The following is a 19159-nucleotide window of genomic DNA, read 5'->3' on the forward strand; positions in this document are numbered from 1 at the left end:
CCCGCGCGCAGCCCGCCAACGGCGGGCAGCCCAACGTCCGCTGGGGCCAAGCTCCGGCTCGCGTCGCCTATTGAGAAGGCGGGAAAAGAGAGGGGGCGGAACTTAGGCACAGCCAATCAGCTATGGAGGAACGAAAAGGCGGGAAAAAGCAGAAGCAAAAGAAGTCTGAGGTGGCGCCAGGGACCAGGATTGGGAGGGTGGGCGGAGGGAAGAGCGGGTCCCAGCTGACGCAGACCAAGCCTCAGAGTAGGGGTGACCCTTCGTCAGGCAGCATCGCCCCAAGTCCCACCACCCCCATACCACGTCCTTAAAGGGAAGGCCCTGATTCAAAGAAGGTAGCCTAGGGCAGGGGGTGGGGGTTGGAGTATGGCATCCTCATGTCTCCATACGTCTGAGGTCCAGACCCTCCAACTTGAGGAAACGCACTTTTATGAAGAGGAGCTGAATTCTAAGGGGAGACTTGTATTCTAAAGAAATAACCCCATCATAAGGACAGCATAAAATCCATCCTGGGATGCCTGGATTCTCCACTATAGGCACTTCCATCCCAAACCTGGAAGGGATTGCCTGGGTCAGATTTTCCCGGTGGTTCCAAGCCAGTACCCTACTCCCTGGAAAATGCCGCCTGTTCCTCTCACAGGGAGAAAACAGTCCTTCACAGGGGCCCTCTGGTTCCTGTGCCAGGGACATGACCCCAGTATCCCAGTTCTTTTCACCCCTTCTCCCTGCCTGGGATTTCCTCACCCAGCACCTCCATCTCTGCTCCTCCTCCCAGGTGCACCCTCACCTGAATACCTTACTACAATTCTCAGGAGCCCCCTTACCCTGCACCCCAACTCATGGGATCCTTAGCAACCCTCCATCCTGTACCCCACCTCTGGGACCCCCGGCAGCCCCTTCACCCCATACCCTATTTCCTAAGAACCCTACCAAACACTTCACCCCACACAACCCCATTCCTGGGACCCCCTTCCTGCAGTCCCCTATCTCATGCCCCCTACTTCTGAGACCCCTAGAAGCTTCTTCACCCCGTGCCTGACTCTCACCTCCCGCCATCCATCTTGTCTTCCAGCAGGCAAGCCCCAGCGTGAGCAGGAGCCACTGGAAGGCAGCGGACATCCCTGCTCCTGCCTCCCGCAGCCCCAGAAGCAGAGCAGCTGTCATGCAAATCCCCGAGAGCCTCCAGAACCTAGCTAACAGTGAGGCTGTGCGGTTCCTGAGGAGGCCAAAGATGGTCACAAGGATCTGCGCAGGGGTGAGGCCCTCCTGTGGCCCCGCTGCCCCATGGGGGACAGGAAACAGAAGGTCTTACCTCTCAGACACAGTTTTCAGGGAGTGGGGACAGGAAGGGCAAGATGGGGAAAAGAAGCAAAGGGAAGCTAATAACTTGTCCTCTTTTTACTGAGCACCTAACTGTAGGCCCTGCCCTGAGCTATTCTAGGCCCTTACTACTCTCATAGGAAGAAACAACCTTCCAAGGAGATGTTCTGAGCCCCATTTCCGAGATAAAAAAACAACTGAGGATCAGAGAAGTTAAATCATTTTTGTAAGACTGTACTGTCTAAGAGGGTAGCCACAAGCCACATGTGGCTATTTCAATTCCACTTAAAATAAAATATTCTGTTCCTCAGTCACAGGGGCCCCATGTGGCTGGTGGCTCGTGTACTGGGCAGTGCAGATCTAGAACATTTCCCTCATGGCAAACAGTGTTGGCTAAGGCCACACAGTGGAAGCAGGGCCAGGATTCAAACTGGGGTCTGTGAGGTGCCAAAGCCTGTTTGTTTTCCACATTTCAGACAAGGGACTAGGAGAGGAGCAGGGCCTGGGGGGAAGAGAATGTGTCACATAGACCTAAGACACCAGATGTTGGGTGGTCACTATGCCAAGCAACGGCTTTACAGTAATTTAATCATCACCACATTCCCGAAGAGTTACGATACCTGGGCTCAAATCCTCATTCAGCCCAAACTTTGCTGTATGACCTTGGGCTGGTCACTGCGCCTCTCTGGAGCTCAGTCTACAAGGGATCAGAGCTGTGACTCTGGGCTTTAGGCTGTGCTGCCACCATTCCTCTCCTTTGACAGAGTTGGAAACTGAGGCCCAGGGAGATGATGACACTTGATCAGGGTCATAGGAGTAGGTGGGGTGCCCTAGATTAAACCCAGGATCTTAATTCAGAGTATCCCCTTCCTACCCCTCTGGAGGTCGTGGTCAGAAGATCCAACAGGTCCGGCTTAAAATCCTGGTTCAGCCACATGCTGTCCACGTTGGGTGACATACTCGTCAGTGTGCCTGGGCCAGGCCTGGCATAATTATCAGTAGTATCTTTCATTCTCAAAAGTGCCCATTTTGTTTGATAACTTAATGAGTCACCCTGTATCTGTGTGACCTGAGCAAGTGACTTGATTTTTTCAGAACCTCTGTACCTTCATGTGTAAGAAGAAGACCCTAATACCCTGCTCACAGGAAGGACTGTTGTGAAAATGAAACAAGTTAATGTCCCTAAACTGATTAGCAATGCCTGGCACGTGCTAAGCTTTCGTTCAATAGCAGTTATTATCAGGACAAATCATTACTTGTGAGTGAGGAGAGAGATGGGTTTCAGGGGGACTCTTGTCCACTGGCCATCTTAGCCAAGGAAAGAGGGGAATTATGAGTTTCAGGTCCTAGTTTCAGGTCCCTCGTGAGTGTTAGTTCTTCTGCCCCTCACCACGACCCTATGGCATGGGCGTTATTACCCCTGGTCAACCCAAGGAGAAACTGAGGCTCACAGAGGTCGAGTGACTTGCCCAAGGACATCATCCAGCTGGTGAGCAAGTCAGAAGGATCTGCCGCCTCCAAACTTCGGAAGGAAGGGCGGGTGGCAAGGGAGAAGGAGGCCCAGCTGGTGTGGACTGGTGTGGGGAAGAGAGAGCGAAGGGCCGCAGACCATGCCAGACGGTTCAGTCACAGACTTTGCCCGCCGCCTGCCTCCTCGCTCCCTCCCAACTCTCCTCCTTCCCCCCTGGCCTGGCTGCTCAGTAGGGACTCTCTGGGCAGCTGGTGCTTGTCTTCACTGCCGCCTGCCAGCTGGTGCCTTAACTGATGAATCTTTGCTCCCTCCCTGGGGACAGGCCAGAGAGGGCGTGGAAGGAGGTTTGGACTCAGGCTTCCATGGGCTGGGGTCCCTCCGGCCCAGCTGAGCCTCCTCCTCACGTCTCCAGTGCCACAGCCCAAGGTTTTGGGGGTCAGTGGACAGACACCCACTGGCCTAGAAATCAGGAGGCCTGAATCCCAATCTCCTTTCCTCCACTGACTGACCTCGAGAGGACACTTCTCCTCTCCGGTTGGTCCATGAGAACCAACATTAGGGCCAAGTGCCCACCCCTACATGCCCCTTCTTCACAGCATGGAGACAGACTGGGAAATTGAGGCTCTAAGAAATGAGTAATTTGCCCAAGGCCACACAGCTGCAGAGTCAGCCGTGTCTGGCTCTTTCCACTCTATCATAAAGGCTTCGATTTATCACCTGTGAAACAGAAATGAATTAGGAACATCTAGTGTGTGGGGCTGGTATGAGGCCTCAGGGACATCACACAGGTAGAATGAATATGGACTCAAAAATGATTGATAGACCTGCTGGTCCTCCATCTGGCTCTGTCCCAGACCACCCATGCAAGGATCCCCTTTGTCGGACTCGGCTCTTCAGGCCAAAACAGAATAGAGGCTATACCCTTCATAAATGCTAACATGCTGGACAAAGAGAGGGACTCACTGTTGTTGTTATTCAGAGGAAGCAATTGAGACAAAGAATCGAGGAAGAGGGACAGAGCCTGAGGATATTGGGGATTGATCCTTTGCCTCCCCAGGTCCGTGTGAAGGTCAAGGCCAGAGCAAAGAAGAAAGGCTCAAGGTCATTCCATCTTTCAATACATTTACTGAGGTCCATTCTGGTGCTAGGTGCTGAGAATGAAGGGTCCCGTGTGGACCTTCTCCAGAAAGAGTTCAGATTCTAACAGATGCCCTCCCCCTCACTGACTACCCCCCCTTTCCACTTGGGATTCACCAAGACCACATCAATCAATCCCCAACTCCAATTTTATGTCCTAAATATCACTGGATTCCCCAGAGCCCCAACTGCAGCTCAGGCCTCGGCATTTCTTGCCTGGGCCTTTCCATCAATCTCTCTGATTTGTTGGCTTCTTGTCTTGCCCCCTCCAAATCATCATAACCCTGTAGATTTGCTCTAACTCCCAGGTCTGACCCTGGCCATCCTCTGCTCAGAACCTCTCCATGCATATAATTAAATCCAAGTATTATATATTACTTTTCATGGCTCCTAAGACCAGGCCCCTCAGTCTGGTGTTCAATTTCTGGGAGTTGAGCCCCGCCCACTTTTCCATCCTCCTCACACACCAGATCCTCGTGTGAGATTTCTCTTCAGTCCCTGAAGGAGCTCCACGCAGCAGCATCTGGCTTTAGCACATATGGTTAGTCCTACCCGAGGTGTTCTTTCTCTTTTATCTGTTGGACAAACTTATTCTTTAAGCTGCAGTTCAGATCTCACCCTATTTCCTCCTGAATCCAGCCCCCATGATTTCAGTTCAGGTTCAAACCTAGGCTCTCTCCCTGACGCCAGGCCCCAGGTGCCTACCGGCCTCCATTCTATAATCTCACCCCTCTAGTCCATCTCTACATGGCCCTGAGAGGGTGTTCATGCGCCCAGAGCTGACCCTCCCCTCCCCTGCACAGAGCCCTGCTGTGGCTCCCTATTGCCCTCCTGGCAATGTCCCCATCCCTTCCCCTTTCCCACCCCACAACACTCCTTAGAAGCATCACCGCAACTAGAACGCCTTCCTGGATCAACACCTACCGCCCACCCCACATCACACCAGTTCCTTCTATGTCTGGTGTTGATCTCACCACGCTTCATTGCAACTGTCTGGGGCAAATAATTGAGGCTTAAAACTTTCACTGAATGACATTGATAGGAACTTCTGCTCTCAAGGCATCTGGGCCAGCAGAAAGCGGTGTGCAGGAGGTTAAAGCAGATAGCTTGGTTCAAATCCAGGCCCTGCCACTTACTGAGTGACTTTGGGCAATTCCTCATCCTCTCTGTGCCTCAGTAACATTATCTAAAAAATGAGGCTATTTGTAGTACCCGCATCCTGGGGTGGTTGGAAGGATGGCACAGGCTAGTGCTTGTGGAGTACTTCAGTGGTGTTTAATAAATAAACACGCGGAAGACACATGTAGGCATAGACAACTGCACCACGGGTGCTCCAGGCGGCATATACAGATGGGAGACTAGCTTCCCTCTCAGTGAGGTTGTATTTGTTGTTGTTTTTTAAAAAATAAGTTAATGTTTGTTAGGCCCTGGGTGTTTGTAACACTTCCCTTTTCTGTATTTTTGGACTATTTCACAAATTTATTTTAAAAAATGAATAGGGATTAGCCAAGCTGGTGCTAGAGAAGGAAGTTGCAGGAGGAAGAGCTTGGAGGCAGAGAATCATCATGATGGCACTTTTTTTTTTTTTTAGCAAGAGAGAGAAAGGGGGGGGGGGGGGAGATGAGAAGCATCCATTCATAGTTGCTTCACTTTAGTTGTTCATTGATTGCTTCTCATATGTGCCTTGACCTGAGTGGGGGGCTCCAGCCAAGCCAGTGACCCCTTGCTCAAACCAGCGACCTTGGGTTTCAAGCCAGCGACCATGGGATCATGCCAATGGTTCCACACTCAAGCTGGTGAACCAGTGTTCAAGCTGGCAACCGGGGGGTTTCAAACCTGGGACCTCAGTGTCCCAGGGCTACGCACTATCTACTGCACCACCACCGATCAGGTGTGATGGCAAACACGTACTGAGTCCGTTGTATGTTCCAGGCCCTGTGCTAAGCACTTAATGTTGGTACCTGGATTTGGGGGCGGGCACCAGTCTGGGATGGCAGGAGGGGAGTGTGGGTGAGGTAGGTGACTAGGGAGAGCACAGGCCAGGCAGGGCCTCGCAGGCCAGGCTGAAGGAGTGGGACTCTGTCCTGGGGGCGTTAGGGAGTGATGTAGGGCTGTGAGCAGGGAGAGGCCCGTGCAGAGAGGGTGAGAATAGAAGAGGAAGATCCAGAATGGGCTGAGGTGAGGGCCCTGGGGGCGAGGAGGAGGCCTGAACTGGGATGGAGGAAACAAGTGAGGGACAAAAGGAGGGACAGGGCTTGGAGGATCTGAGGACGTGACAGGGAGGGAGGGGCTGAACTGCCCCCAGGTAGATGGCAGGGTCCAGTCCACAGATGAGGAACCCAGTAGGTTTAGGGAGCTGCTGAGCTCCTCTCAGGGCCCTGGAACCTGCTCCCACACCCACAGGTCTTCTCCCTCATCGTCTTCTCCTCCCTGCTGACGGACGGCTACCAAAACAAAACAGACTCTTCACAGCTGCACTGCGTCTTCAACAGCAACGGTGTGGCCTGCAGCTTCGCAGTGGCAGCCGGCCTCCTGGCCCTGCTCAGCAGCCTGACCTTCCTGGCCCTGGATGCCCACGAGGGCCGCATTGCCGGCTCCCACTTCAAGACGGCCATCCAGCTGCTGGACTTCATCCTGGCTGGTGAGCCCCAGGCCACCGCCTTAGGCTGCCCTGCTGGGGGGGCAGCCCACCCTGGCTCTGGGGCCCTAGGACACCGCCCCTACGTGTGACCCACAGCTCTGTCCCTCCCTTCTTACAACTCAGTGGCACCTGCAATTATTACTTTGTCCTTTAGACTCAGTGTAAGGGTCACTTCTGATCCCCAGGCCAATTCTAGAAGCCTCCCTTCTGCCTGCCTTTTCTCCCCCTTTTTCTCCTCCTCCCCCTCCTCCCCCTCTTCCTCCCCTTTCCCTCCCCTTTCTCCCCTCTTCTCCTCCCCCCTCTTCTCCCCCTCCTCCTCCCCCCTTTCCCCCTCCCCCTACTTCTCCTCCCCCCTCCCCCTCCTTCAACCCCTTCTTTCCCTCCTCTTCCCCCTCCTCTTCCTCCCCTTTGCTCCCCTCCTTCTCCTCCTCCCCCTCCTTTGATCCCTTCTTCCCCTCCTCTTCCCCTCCTCCTCCTCTTCCTCCTTCCCCCCTTCTCCTCCCTCCTCCTCCTCTGCACAGGACCAGCCCAAGAGTCTCAGGGCTGGGCGGGCCCTCAGTGGGCACTGAATCCATTGCCCTCCAAGAGAGTTTTCCCTGAGGGTGGAAATGTTCAGTACCTACGCTTCCCAGTACAGGAGCCACTGGCCACAAGCAGCCCCTGGGCACTTGAGGTGTGACTTTTGGGACCATGGAGCTGAATTTTTTTAATTTTATTTTAATTGATTGAAATGTAAACAGCCCCACATGGCTGCAGTTGACAGCGCAGATCCACTCCAGCGGTGCCTGCATCTTACGGAGAGCTGGGAGGGAGAGGCCCCGCAGCAAGACCCCCTCGCCCCTTCCGAACCAGCAGCCCTTTCTGAGTCCCTCTCCCCCACCCCCTTTCTCCTCTCCTGTGACTCCAGTCCTCTGGGCAGGCATTTGGTCCCTGGGTTTCTGCTTCATGGCCAACGAGTGGCGGCATTCACCGCCCAAACATTTCCTCGTGGGGAGCAGCAGCGCCAAGGCCTCCATCGCTTTCGCTTTCTTCTCCATCCCCATCTGGGTGAGGATGAGTCCCTCCCTGGGCACCCTCTGCAGGGCCGGGGTGGCAGGGCCAGAACATCCTCCCTCTCATTCAGCTGCCCAAGGCCTCCACTAGGCCCCTCCCCTGCCCCCCAGACAAATTGGAAAGAAGGCGCCCCTTCCTCCCAGCAGAGGCAGGCCAGCATGAGGCATTGTGCTGGGTGCCCTTGACCAGTGAGCAGTGGGCAGAGCCGTGCCCATCTCCCTCCCAGGCCAGGTCTGGGCCCGGCCCCTCTCCCCTTCTACCCAGCCCAAGCCAGCCTCCAGCGCACACCCTCCTCCGCCCACAGGCATTCCAGGCCTACCTGGCCCTCAAGGACCTCCGCAGTGATGCTCCAGTCCCCTACAAGCGCTCCCTGGATGAGGGTGGTGTGGTGCTGACCATCCACTCCCCGCCCTCTGCCACCAGCCCTATCAACACGCCCACCATCGGCCCCAACAGCGTGAGTTATGCCAGCTCCGCCCTGTCCCCCTATCTGGCCTCTGCAAAGGTCCCCCGCTTTGCTATGATGCCCGACAACTAGCCTTTCTTATTTACCTCAGTAAAGAGCTCATCCTCCCTCCAGAAGGGTTTCTGAAAATGGCCCTCTGTCCTTCTCATGTCTGTCCCTCTCTGGTTCCGATAGTGGCCGTGGAGGGGAGAACTCCAGCAGGGTCACCTCAGGGGCTCTACAGTGGGTCTGCACCAACTCCTGGGCACTCCAGTACTGCGTGATAACAGCAATCAGGGGTGACGACAGGAAAGAAATGTCTTTTCGGCCCATTACATACCAAGGCCACATTAGCCATGGGAGGGAGGCATGCACATCCCACTGTGCAGTTGAGGGAGTTCAAGTTCAGAGAGAGAGAGAGAGAGAGAGAGAGAGAGAGGGAGAGAGAGGGAATGCTTCCTCCCATAGAGAAAGTGCTAAGAATCAGGGCCAACACTGGGACCAGTCCTGTCACTGACACCAAAGCCCAAGCTCTTTCACTCACTCCAGTGACAAGAGACTCAACTCAAAACCAAGCTGTGTGAGGAGTCATTTAAGGAACAGGGGATAGTGAGTTGGTGACCGAGGTCAGGGAGATCCTTGGTCTTCAAATATTTGGAAGACTGTGGAGGAAGAGGATAGAGTTTTCTTCTGGAACCCCAAAGCTCATCAAGGACCCATGCACAGGCCACAGAATGCTCCTGTCTGTCGGGCCAGGCAAGTAACCCCCAGGGTTGAAGCACCCATTAAGTGCATACGGGAGGCAGGGGCTGTCTAGCAGGGGCCATCACTCAGCACCCACCACACAGCACCCACCGCTCAGCACCACAGGCCTAGGGGCCCTAGAGCAGCACTATCTGATTGAACATAACACAAGCCACAGGGCTTGGAACTTTAGTCTAGTAACCACATTAAGAAAAGCAGAACAGCCTGACCAGGCAGTGGCACAGTGGATAGAGCGTCAGACTGGGACACAGAGGACCCAGGTTCAAGACCCCATGCTCATCAGCTTGAGCACAGGCTCATCTGGTTTGAGCAAAGCTCACCAGCTTGGACCCAAGGTCGCTGGCTCGAGCAAGGGATCACTCAGTCTGCTGTAGTCCACCCCCAACCCCCATCAAGGCACAAATGAGAGAGCAATCAATGAGAAACTAAGGCCACAATGAAAAATTGATGCTTCTCTTCTCTCTCTCTTCCTGTTTATCTGTCCCTGTCTCTGTCACATACACATACAAAAATAGAACAATGAAATGAATTTTTATATATTTTATTTAACCCAATCCAAAATATTATCATTTCAACATATCATCAGTTTAGAAAATTCTTAGATATCTTATATACCCTCACACCAAAATTTTGAAATCCTTTGCATTATTTTACATCTCAGTTTGGACTCGCCACATTTCAAGTGCTAATGGTCACATGTAACTGATAGCCACCATACTGGACAGTGTAGCTCTAGAACTTCTGGTTTTTCTAGAACAATCAGACATCTTTTAGGTGAGTTTTTTTTTTTTTTTAATATCAGGCAGGCCAAACAAAACACACCCATGCAAGGGTCACAGTGGCCTGCAGAGCATTCATTTACCAACTGGGCAGAGGGATGTGAGTTGTGGGATGTCAAACGTGGGTTCCACAGCCCCTTTGTGAGGTTTAGGTGGCAGATCCTGTGCTCAGTCTGAGGGAACAGAATAGACAGGGCCCGGTGCCGCAGGCACTGGGAGGAGAGGCAGCAGTGGAGTAGCAGGCAGCGCCGTGGCGAGGGAAACGGGAAGGCTGGGTCTCTGGTCCTCACCGTCACTGGCTCGACATGCCGGACACACCACTTGGTTCTCCGGGCCCGAGGTGTGTTGGCTGGAAAACTAGACTCAGACCCTATTGAGGATGATGGTTTTCACACTGCATTCAAAGAGGTCCCCTCCCAGCCCTGTTCCTGAGCAGGTTTCTGGACAACATTCCTCTAAACAGAAAGTCCCTTGGCTTCAAAGAAAGAAAAATATAAATAATTGAAAAACCCCACAGCAGTAGCTAAACACACAGGCTCCAGAGTCAGCAAGACTGGGCACAAACACACCTCTGCCACGTCCCCCTCAGCCTCAGTTTCCCCCTCTGCAGAGCCCCCTTCAGGGGTGCTGAGGGTCAAGCAGGCTCATCCATGTGGCCCACATTGCCTGGCACTAATGGAATGCTCAGGAAATGCCAGCTATCTGCCTCCTGAAGCCTCCAGTCATCCTACAGAGACCTGGGGGCAGATAAAGAGGGTCTCAGCGGACAACCAGGGAGTCGGACTAAATCCAGAGGCAGACCTCCCAAAGGTTCCGAGGGCCAGGCAGCTAACGCAAGTGAAGGAAGCAGGCCCATGGGAGGCCGACCTGGAAGTAGATGCAGAAAACATCTCCCTATCTTTGAACTCCACTAACAAAACCAGAAGACGACCTGTCAGCCCGAAAATAAATGGTATCGACCCCTCCGCCAAGTCGTGGGGACCGAGGTGGAAAGCCCGTGTCCATCCATTCAGCTCCGGCCATCTGTTGCCACCCAGAAACAAGGACCTGGCATCATCAGACCGACGGGTATTTTTTTCAAGGGAACCCAGAAATTCAGATTTTGATGTTAAACTCTGGTTTTTAAAGACTGGCAACTGATTTTTTTTTTTAAAGAAAACAGAAGGCTCAACAAAAGGGTGGGGTGGGGGCTGCCTGTTGGTGACCTCCAGAGGTTGTCTATAACCCGGAGACTTGGGGAAAAGCTGTGGAAGTTCTGTGCCAAGACAGGAAGCATCTTCAAGATATTTTTCTCCAGAGCATCTTCTGCAGTGGAACCGTGGGGGGTCAGGGTACAGCTCAGTCTTGGGAAACCCGGTTTCTCGTCCTCCTGCTCCTCGCAGGCATCAGGCACCTGCGGACCGGACCGTCAGCGAGATAAGCAGAAGCAGACAGGCTGGGCTCGAACCCCACAAACGCCAGAGACAGAGGGCAAGGAGTAGCGAAAGAGAGGCATCATTTTCCTCGGTTTATTTCAAGAGAACAAAGAATCAACCATCAATTCTGTACAAAAACATGGCGGCAGAGTCACAGTGACCCTGGAGCCCCCTGAATGCCCAGAAAATGAGTATAAGACTAGAAAACCTCTCATTCTGGGGAAAAAATTATTATGAAAAAATCAGGGAGACCTTTCCTCCCCTCCTGCCTCTCCCCAGCCCGGCAGTTCGGGGGGCCGCGGCTGTGTCCATGGCCAGGGAGGGAGGCTGGAGGTTGGGAAGGCAAGTGTCCAAGATTTAGTGTTTGGCAAACAGTGGGGCTGGGGGTTGGATCTGGAAGGAAGCTGAGGGCTTGGGAGAGAGGTTCCCCCCCCTGCGCCCCCCCCAATACCGATACTCGAACCAGTTTATAAAAATCGGGGCCAGAGAGTAGAAGAGAAAGGAATCATTAGAATCAAAAACTAAATAGTGGAAAGATTTTTTTTTTTGTCTCTAAAAGGCAAAAAACTACAAACAGCCCAGGTCCTGAGCTTCCCCAAGTCTTGAGTCCTCCACCACCGCCTGAAACCTGGCAGCAGGAAGATACGGAGTGGGGAAAGGTTGGTTCTCTAAAAAGTCACCCCTGTCCTCTTCGTCTCTCGTCGCCTTCCTCTGCCTCTCCACTGCCGAGGATAGGGACGGCGAGGACCAGGGTTATGCCGGCAAACTCAGCTTCTTCCCCTTCAGGACTGTGAGGAGAGAAGGGGGGACAGGCATTACTGTGGGTGCCCCCTGGACAGGATGGCCTCCCACACCCAGAGCAGGATGCCAGGCTGGACAGAGATGCGGGAAGGACTGGCCCCAGGACCCTGGGTGATAGACTGGGGAAATTGGCCTGAATTACTGAGGGGTGGGGTGGGGGGGTCCCTAGTCTCATCCTAGGGCTGAGCATTGAGGCTAAAAGAGGCCCCACTTCTTCTAGTGATGACTACCTCTCTCCCGCCTGAGCCATGGATCTCGTGAGGGAGCTGGGGTCCGAGGGTCTGGCAGGCTGGCCAAGTGACATCACCCTGTCCCACCCTCCCCGCCTTCATCCCTGTGGGCCCCGGGCTGCCCCCAGACTTCTGCCCTCCTGGCCCTTCTCTCCTTTACACCCACTGATGCCCAATTTCTCAGGTCTCTCTGCTTTAGTCTTCATCTCCTCTAAGAGGCCTCCCCTGAGAACCCCCTTGTAGAGTGGCCCCTCACCCTCCACAGCTGCTCCCACCCCTGGTTTCTTTCTGCTGTAGCTTTCCACAACTATCTTTTATTTTATTTTTTTATTTTGTGACAGAGACAGAGAGAGACAGATAGGGACAGACAGACTGGAAGGGAGAGAGATGAGAAACATCAATTCTTTGTTGCAGCATCTTAATTTCTCATTGATTGCTTTCTCGTATGTGCCTTGATGGGGGGGGGGGGGGCTACAGCAGACTGAGTGACCCCTTGCTCAAGCCAGCAACCTTGGGCTTCAAGCCAGCGACCTTTGGGCTCAAGCTGGTGAGCCTTGCTCAAACCAAATGAGCCCGCACTCAAGCCAGCAACCTCGGGGTTTTGAACCTGGGTTCTCCGCATCCCAGTCCGCCACTCTATCCACTGCACCACCACTGCTCAGGCCACAACTATCTCTCTTTATTTGTTCATTCACCATCTCCCCCAACTAAATGACAAGGGGAGTGGAGGACCTCATCCACCTTTTTTCCTACTTTTGCATCCCCAGAACCCAGCCCTGGCCAATAAATTTCTGGGTTGAATGAATGAATGAATGAATGAATCAATCAATCAATCAATCTTAGTAGGTCTCAGTCCCTGAGGGTGAGGACAGAGATCAATGAATGGAGATGAGGTCATCTCTTCTCTGAGCACCGCTGGGGTTGGTGACATGGGAACTCCAAATTTTTTATAAGTGTGAGACCGAAACCCTACAGATCTGGAACCTCAGAGCAAGAGGGCTTAGGACAAATTGAGAGAGAGGAAAAGTCAGAGGCCACCCCTACCCCTCTCTTGTCCCGTCTCCTCTTCCCACAAACACCCAAGGATTAAGGGGAGAAGGGTGCCCGACTCCATATGGTCCAAGGAGGAGGTGCCTCTGTGCAGGAAGGCTGCCTTGCTATCCTCCCTCAGAAACGTGGGGACTGAGGAGAGCAACGCCTTAGTCCTTAGGGACCCCTAAGGGCTGGAGGGCTGAATTCCTAAGAGGGCAGTGGTCCTGGAGCCCCAGGACATGGGAGAGGAAGCTATCCTTCCCAAGTGACACATGGCTCGGAAGATGGAGGGCGAGAGCTGGGGAGGGAGCAGGACCCCTTCTGGCTGGCCCCCACGCTGGCTACCTTTGGTGATGTAGAGGTAGAAGAAATCGCAGTAGAGGACCGTCTGGACCAGGCCAGCCACAATGGCGATTAGGTCAAAGAAGCCCTCGAAGTGATAGCGCCAGATCCAGTTGAAGAGATAGAGTGTGCGGTAGACGCCCAGGGCGAACAGGTAGTGGCTGGTGATGGTCTCCGCCTCACCCGTCTTGCTCACCATGAAGAGCTGTGGCAGGATGGCCACGGACTCCAGGTAGATGGAGAAGGTCCAGAGGATCTGCAGGGAGGCAGCAGAGCAGGGGGAAGGACGAGGTGAGAGGGGACAGGACAGGAGAGGAAGCCTATGGCAGTGACAGATGCAGACTGTGATTTTGGAGAGAGGAGAACGGGACAGCAATGCCTACCAGCACTTCCTGTGCGCCAGACAGCTTTCTGCCCAGGCCACGTGTATTCTCATTCAATCCTCAACATGACCACATGAGGGAGGTGCTGTTCCTAGTATCCCCCTTCTACTAGCACAGGGAGGAGAAAACAGGCCCAGAGATAGGAAGAGCTTGCCCAAGACCATGCAGCTAGTAAATGAAGCATCAGAGCTGGGATTCAAACCAACAGTTCAGAGTCGTGGCTCATGAGCACTTGGTAATTATGCCTCTCCAAAAAGGCGGACCAGGTTGTAATCTTGGCTCAGAGATGTCCCTTCTGTGAGACCATGAGCAAGAGACCCAGATTCTCTGTGCCTCTGCTTATCTCTACACTGGGGAAGATTTTCCTGCCCTTGTAGGGGCAACATTCTATGTGCAGTCTTTTGAGACATAAATCAGACTGTGTCACTCCTCAGCTTAAAACCATCCAGTGGCTACTTCTTATCGCAACCAGAATAAAATCCAAATCTAACCTTGGTCTTCAAGGCCCTCCTCAATCCTGACTCATCTCCTACTCCCTTCCCTCAATCTCTGGGCTGCAGCTAGACTACAGCTAGGCCTTCTGTCTGGCCTTCCAACATGCCAGGCTCCTTCCCACCCCAGGACCTTTGCACTTGCTATTCCCTCACCTCTTTCCCAAGACTGCCCTTCCACCTCCTTTCAGGCTCAGCTCATCAGTCACCTACTGAGAGAGGCCCTCCTTGACCACCTCCCCCCACGACTGTCACATCACCCTGTCTTATCTCTTTCCTGGCAGCCCTCACCAGAATGTAAGCCATCAGGCTCAGGATCATTCATCTTGATCACCCTATGATCCCACCCCTGGCACAGTGCCTGGCATATTTGATGCCTGAATGAATGAATGAGAGAATGGGAGTGAGCTCCCGTGTGCTTGTCAGCGGCCACCATCTAGGGACCAGTGACAGTCATCACTTATGAGTTGGGCACCATGGGAGAGGGAAGAAGAGACTGCAGACATCTGTAGTCCCTTTTCAGTCCTCAGCAACCTGAAAGTCCCACCTGGGGTAACTTGTGATCCGCAGACCCACCGAAACCTCCCCTCATAGAACAAGGCCAGGTGACAGGTGTGGCTCCTCCTCTTGTTCTGGTTTGTGGGAGGGAAGTGGGGAACAGCAGGACATATTCATAACAATGCATGCTTATACAGCATTTACTACGAGGCACTACTCCCTGAACCTCACAGGTGTTAACTGGTTACTGCCTTTACCCTATGAGGTAAATCCTATTTTATCCCCATTATACAGATGAAGAGACTGAGTCCCAAGGTCGCACAGCTAAAATGTGGGTAGGTTCCTATCCAGGCAGCTGGACTCCAGGGTTTGCTCCCATAATCACTCAGCATCCTCTAGCAAGGCTTTTAGCAAGTCAGGTTAGTGGAGGCTCTCAGAAAAGGTGCCAATTAAATTGATACACACCCAAGTGTCACCCCCGGAGTTACCCTTGGGACTAGAATCAACACAGGGGGAGATGGGAGGTCACGTTTTCATCACATTGATTCTTATCTATTAGTAATGTCTGAATTTTTAAAGAATAGTTTCCTTCTGGCCCTGGCTGGTTAGCTCAGTCAGGTAAGAGCATTGTCCCCAAAACGACAAGGTTGTGGGTTCGATCCCCAGTCAGGGCACACACAGGAAGCAACCAATGAATGCACAACTGCGTGGAACAACAAATGAATGCTTCCTTTCCCACTCCCTTTTCTCTCCCTTCCTCTCTCTGTCTCTCTAAAAATCAATCAATCAATTAAATAAGTTAAGCCCTGGCCAGATAGCTCAGTTCGTTAGAGTATTGTCCCAGAGCACGGAAGTTGTTGGTTCGATTCCCCAGTCAGGGCACATACAGGAACAGATTGATGTTCCTGTCTCTCTCTCCCTGCCTCTTTCTCAAGAAAAAAAAAATAGTTTTCTTCTATAATTAAAAATAATTTTTTGAACATGCATCAACTAATAGCATGGCCTTTGAGAACAGGGAGACTTGGGTTCAAATCCTGGGAGCTCTCTCTGGAGCCTCACATTGGCTCCCATGGATGTCTGCCTCACCAGGTAGTCGAGGGATCAGACGGATGATGGTGTATTTAGAACAGCCAGCACGGACTCACCATCAGTGCCAATACTTTGCACAAGTGAACTCCCTCTTCTAAACCAGGAAACCAAAAAAACTGGAGTCAAAAAAAAAAAAAAAGAAAAAACCTGGAGTCAAAAGGCCTAGGTTCTGGTCTGGCCTCTTCCACCTGGAGCAAGCCCCACTGCTTCCCCCCAGTCTCGGTCTCCTCCTCTGCAAAATGGGCCCAGCTTGAGTGAATACTCCGGGTGATGATATGTCTGCAAAGTCCCGGCCTGCAGCCAAACCCAGCATCCCTCTCACAGCATGGCATAACCTCCCTCTAACATTTCTGGAACCTGTGGCCTGTGGGCCAAAGTCACCCTCTGTCAGATTTGTCTGGCCTGCAGGGTGCTTATAGAAACACAGTTTGAATCTATGCCTAAAATGTTAAAGCAAGATCTCACAGGAAAACTTCTGAATTGTGGCTTTTGTGGAAAATATCAGCCCACCTGGCCACTCTGGGCAGGAGTGAGCCTGAGGGGAGAAGGACTGAAACTCAGCACAGGCCCTCCCAAAATTGCTCCCAGGAATTTGCACAGGTGACACCAAAATACCATGGAATAAAAACCATGACAGGTAATGTTTAGGAGTAACAGTGTCAGCATGGTACTAAACACTTCAGTCACTGAAGAAACATTAACATAGAACTTCCTGCCTAGTGCCAGACACTGTGCTTTACCAATCTTAATCCTTCATTAAAACCTCTGAAGTAGGAAATGATTATGTCCATTTTACAGACAAAGAAACTGAGGCACAGCAAAACTGACTTGCCCAAAGTCCCAGGCTGCTAAGTGGGCTTCAAAACCTGCTCTCTGGTTCTAGAGTCCATGTGTTTAACCACTAGGTGATGCTGTATAATATCTATAAATCCTCATGTGACCTGGTCTCAACTCTATAAATAAGGAAAATGAGGCACAGAGAGGTCAAGTCACATGCCCAAGGTCACACTAATGGAAAGTTGCAGAACTGGGATTCAAATCCAAGTAGCCTGGCTCCAGAGCCCCCTGTTCCCAATTCCTGAGCTGTTCAGGAGGCCGTTGACCTTGGCTGAGTCATTCAGACTCCCTAAGCCTCAGTTTCCTTTTCTGTAAAATGAGGCTGCTGTGGAAAGTAATGGGTTAGTGCGCACGAAATACTTAGAGCCGCGTTGGTACGCAATAATATCACCTCATTCCAGAGCCCATGTGCTGAGATCCTAAAGGAAGGACATTTGAGCACATTTTGCAGAAGGAAGCCTTTGAGAGGTTCCATTCAATAGCTGTTCTGCCACAACCCACCCCTCACTATAAGGATCCCCACCAGTAACGTACCTCTAGAGGGGTAAAGTCATGGTTGACCAGGAATGCCAGGATAGCCGTGGGGACAACAAGAAACTCCACCCGGAACGTGTCGTGGTTCCCATCGTAAGTGGCTTTAAACTTGCTGTAAATCATCCAGACTGTGGTAAAGGAGCAGGCAATATAGACCACCTGTGGGGGTGGGGGTGAGAGGAGGGCACTTCAGGAAGCAGCATGGGGCTCAATCCCAGAAGTCTGGAACCCCACCCCTTCTGCCTCAGACCCAGGAATCTCTGCCCCTGCCAACTCTTCCCTCAGACCCAGAAGTAGGACCCTCCCCCACAGGAGGGCGCAGCAGGTGGGGTAGAGTCTTACCTTCATGCATGTGTTGTAGAGGGAGATGTAGTTGGTGAAAAGGTCCAGGTAGCGGGCAGTGAACACCACAGCAAAGAGGACCTGGCTCTTCCCTGAAATCCCTGCGGTGCAGAGAGAGTGAGGGGAGGCTGGGAGTGGGCTGCACGGGGAATAAACCAAGCCCAGCACCTGGGATGAGCCTAGAAGCAGCTCTGGAGTGCAGCTGTCCCTGGAGGCCTCCCCAGGGACAGCTGGCTCTGCCTGAGCACGGCCCTTTCCCACGGCCCACAGCCAGGGGGCAGCCCGGTTCCAGAGCTACTCCAGCCCGAGGCTCTGTCCCAGCCTAGGCCTCATGGCCACCCCCGACCCCCTCAGAGTCCTCCAAAGTCCAGACTCCAGGTGGTGCTTCGGAAAAGCCCCACTTGACCTCAGCGCCTCCAGAACCGGTCGCCTCCCTCCCGCTCTCTTCCTGACCGCCACGGTCCACGTCACCAACTCCCAGCCGCCTCCCTGCCTGCTACGGCTCCCTGTTCTGCCCCGGAACCCGGGGCCGCCCGCAGTGGGGCTGGGGAGACTGGATTGAGTGCCTGGAGCCATCCCCACCAAACTGTTTGCACCCCGGGTCTGGTGAAGGGAGCTGACCCCCCAGTGACCCCGGACCTGGAAGGGGGGGAATCCCCAGCAAGCGGTAGGGGGAGGAACCTGTCCCCCTAGTGCCTCCAAACCCTTCCCCGAATCCTGGAATGTCCCCGCCGCTCGCCCCCTTCTCCTGCTCCCGTGGGCGTCTCACCGGCACACGAGCGGGACTTCCAGATTTTGAGCAGTAGCAAAATGATGGCTAGGAGGTGGGAGAGGTCTCCCAGGAATCGGAAGAGATTCATGGTTGGGGGGGGTCTGGCAGGGCTGGAGGGAGGTAGGCTGTTAGGGGGCTGCCCAGGCTGCTGTTCTGGCCAGGCGGCCGGGCTGGAGGACGGGAAGGGGCCCTCGGGTGGGCTCCGCTCCTGGGAGGGGTGTCTGGGAGGGGAAGTCGAGGCGGGAGCTGGTGGCGGAGCCGGAGCTGGGATGAGGGAGAAGGGCGGCAGGGGGCGGCGTCCAGGAAGGGAGGCCCCGCCCCGGAGAGCGGAGTCCAGGCTCTTTGGCGCCCCCTACCCTGCACCAACCGGCTTGCAGAGTCGGCACTGGGTGCACCCCCAAAGCCGACTCCTAGAAATTTGCGGGTTCGCTAAGATCTGAAACTCCCAAATCTGGCACCTGCTCCCCTAGGCAGTCTGTGCCCAGCCTCTGCCTTTGACAGCAATTAGCGAGGCTTGCCTCTGAGCTTTAAAAAATCCTAGACAGGTTCCCAGTGGCTGGCTTTTCATGGGCCTCGAGCTCTAATGCACCCAAAGGACAAGAAAACAGCCCCCAGCGCCTCCCTCAGACCCAAGAGTCTGGGACCCCAGCCACCTCCCAGAAAACGGGAGCCCAAGACCCCAGCCTCCTCCCTTCCCGGGAAGCAGGTGTCCAGGCTCTGGGCAGTCTCCTGCCTCAGGACCCAGGAGTCTAGAACCCCTCTCTCCTCTTCCCCTAGGAATA

General features: G+C 53.5%; 2 protein-coding genes across 2 annotated transcripts; one reads left to right on the forward strand and one right to left on the reverse strand.

Annotated features, from left to right (window-relative positions):
- The first annotated feature begins 44 nt into the window (after window positions 1-44).
- On the forward strand, window positions 45-8160 carry SYNGR4 (synaptogyrin 4). Its single transcript, XM_066373893.1, has 5 exons — window positions 45-170; window positions 1073-1255; window positions 6332-6569; window positions 7477-7616; window positions 7927-8160. The coding sequence occupies exons 1-5, from the start codon at window positions 123-125 to the stop codon at window positions 8158-8160; spliced, it is 843 nt and encodes a 280-aa protein (XP_066229990.1). The 5' UTR covers window positions 45-122.
- Window positions 8161-11089: 2929 nt separating this feature from the next.
- On the reverse strand, window positions 11090-18672 carry KDELR1 (KDEL endoplasmic reticulum protein retention receptor 1). Its single transcript, XM_066373897.1, has 5 exons — window positions 18375-18672; window positions 17606-17706; window positions 17264-17422; window positions 13435-13687; window positions 11090-11814 (listed from the first exon to the last, which is right to left on the reverse strand). The coding sequence occupies exons 1-5, from the start codon at window positions 18463-18465 to the stop codon at window positions 11780-11782; spliced, it is 639 nt and encodes a 212-aa protein (XP_066229994.1). The 5' UTR covers window positions 18466-18672; the 3' UTR covers window positions 11090-11779.
- Between the last annotated feature and the right edge of the window lie 487 nt (window positions 18673-19159).

This window comes from Saccopteryx leptura, chromosome 3 (genome assembly GCF_036850995.1).
Source record: "Saccopteryx leptura isolate mSacLep1 chromosome 3, mSacLep1_pri_phased_curated, whole genome shotgun sequence".
Lineage (NCBI taxonomy): Eukaryota > Metazoa > Chordata > Mammalia > Chiroptera > Emballonuridae > Saccopteryx > Saccopteryx leptura.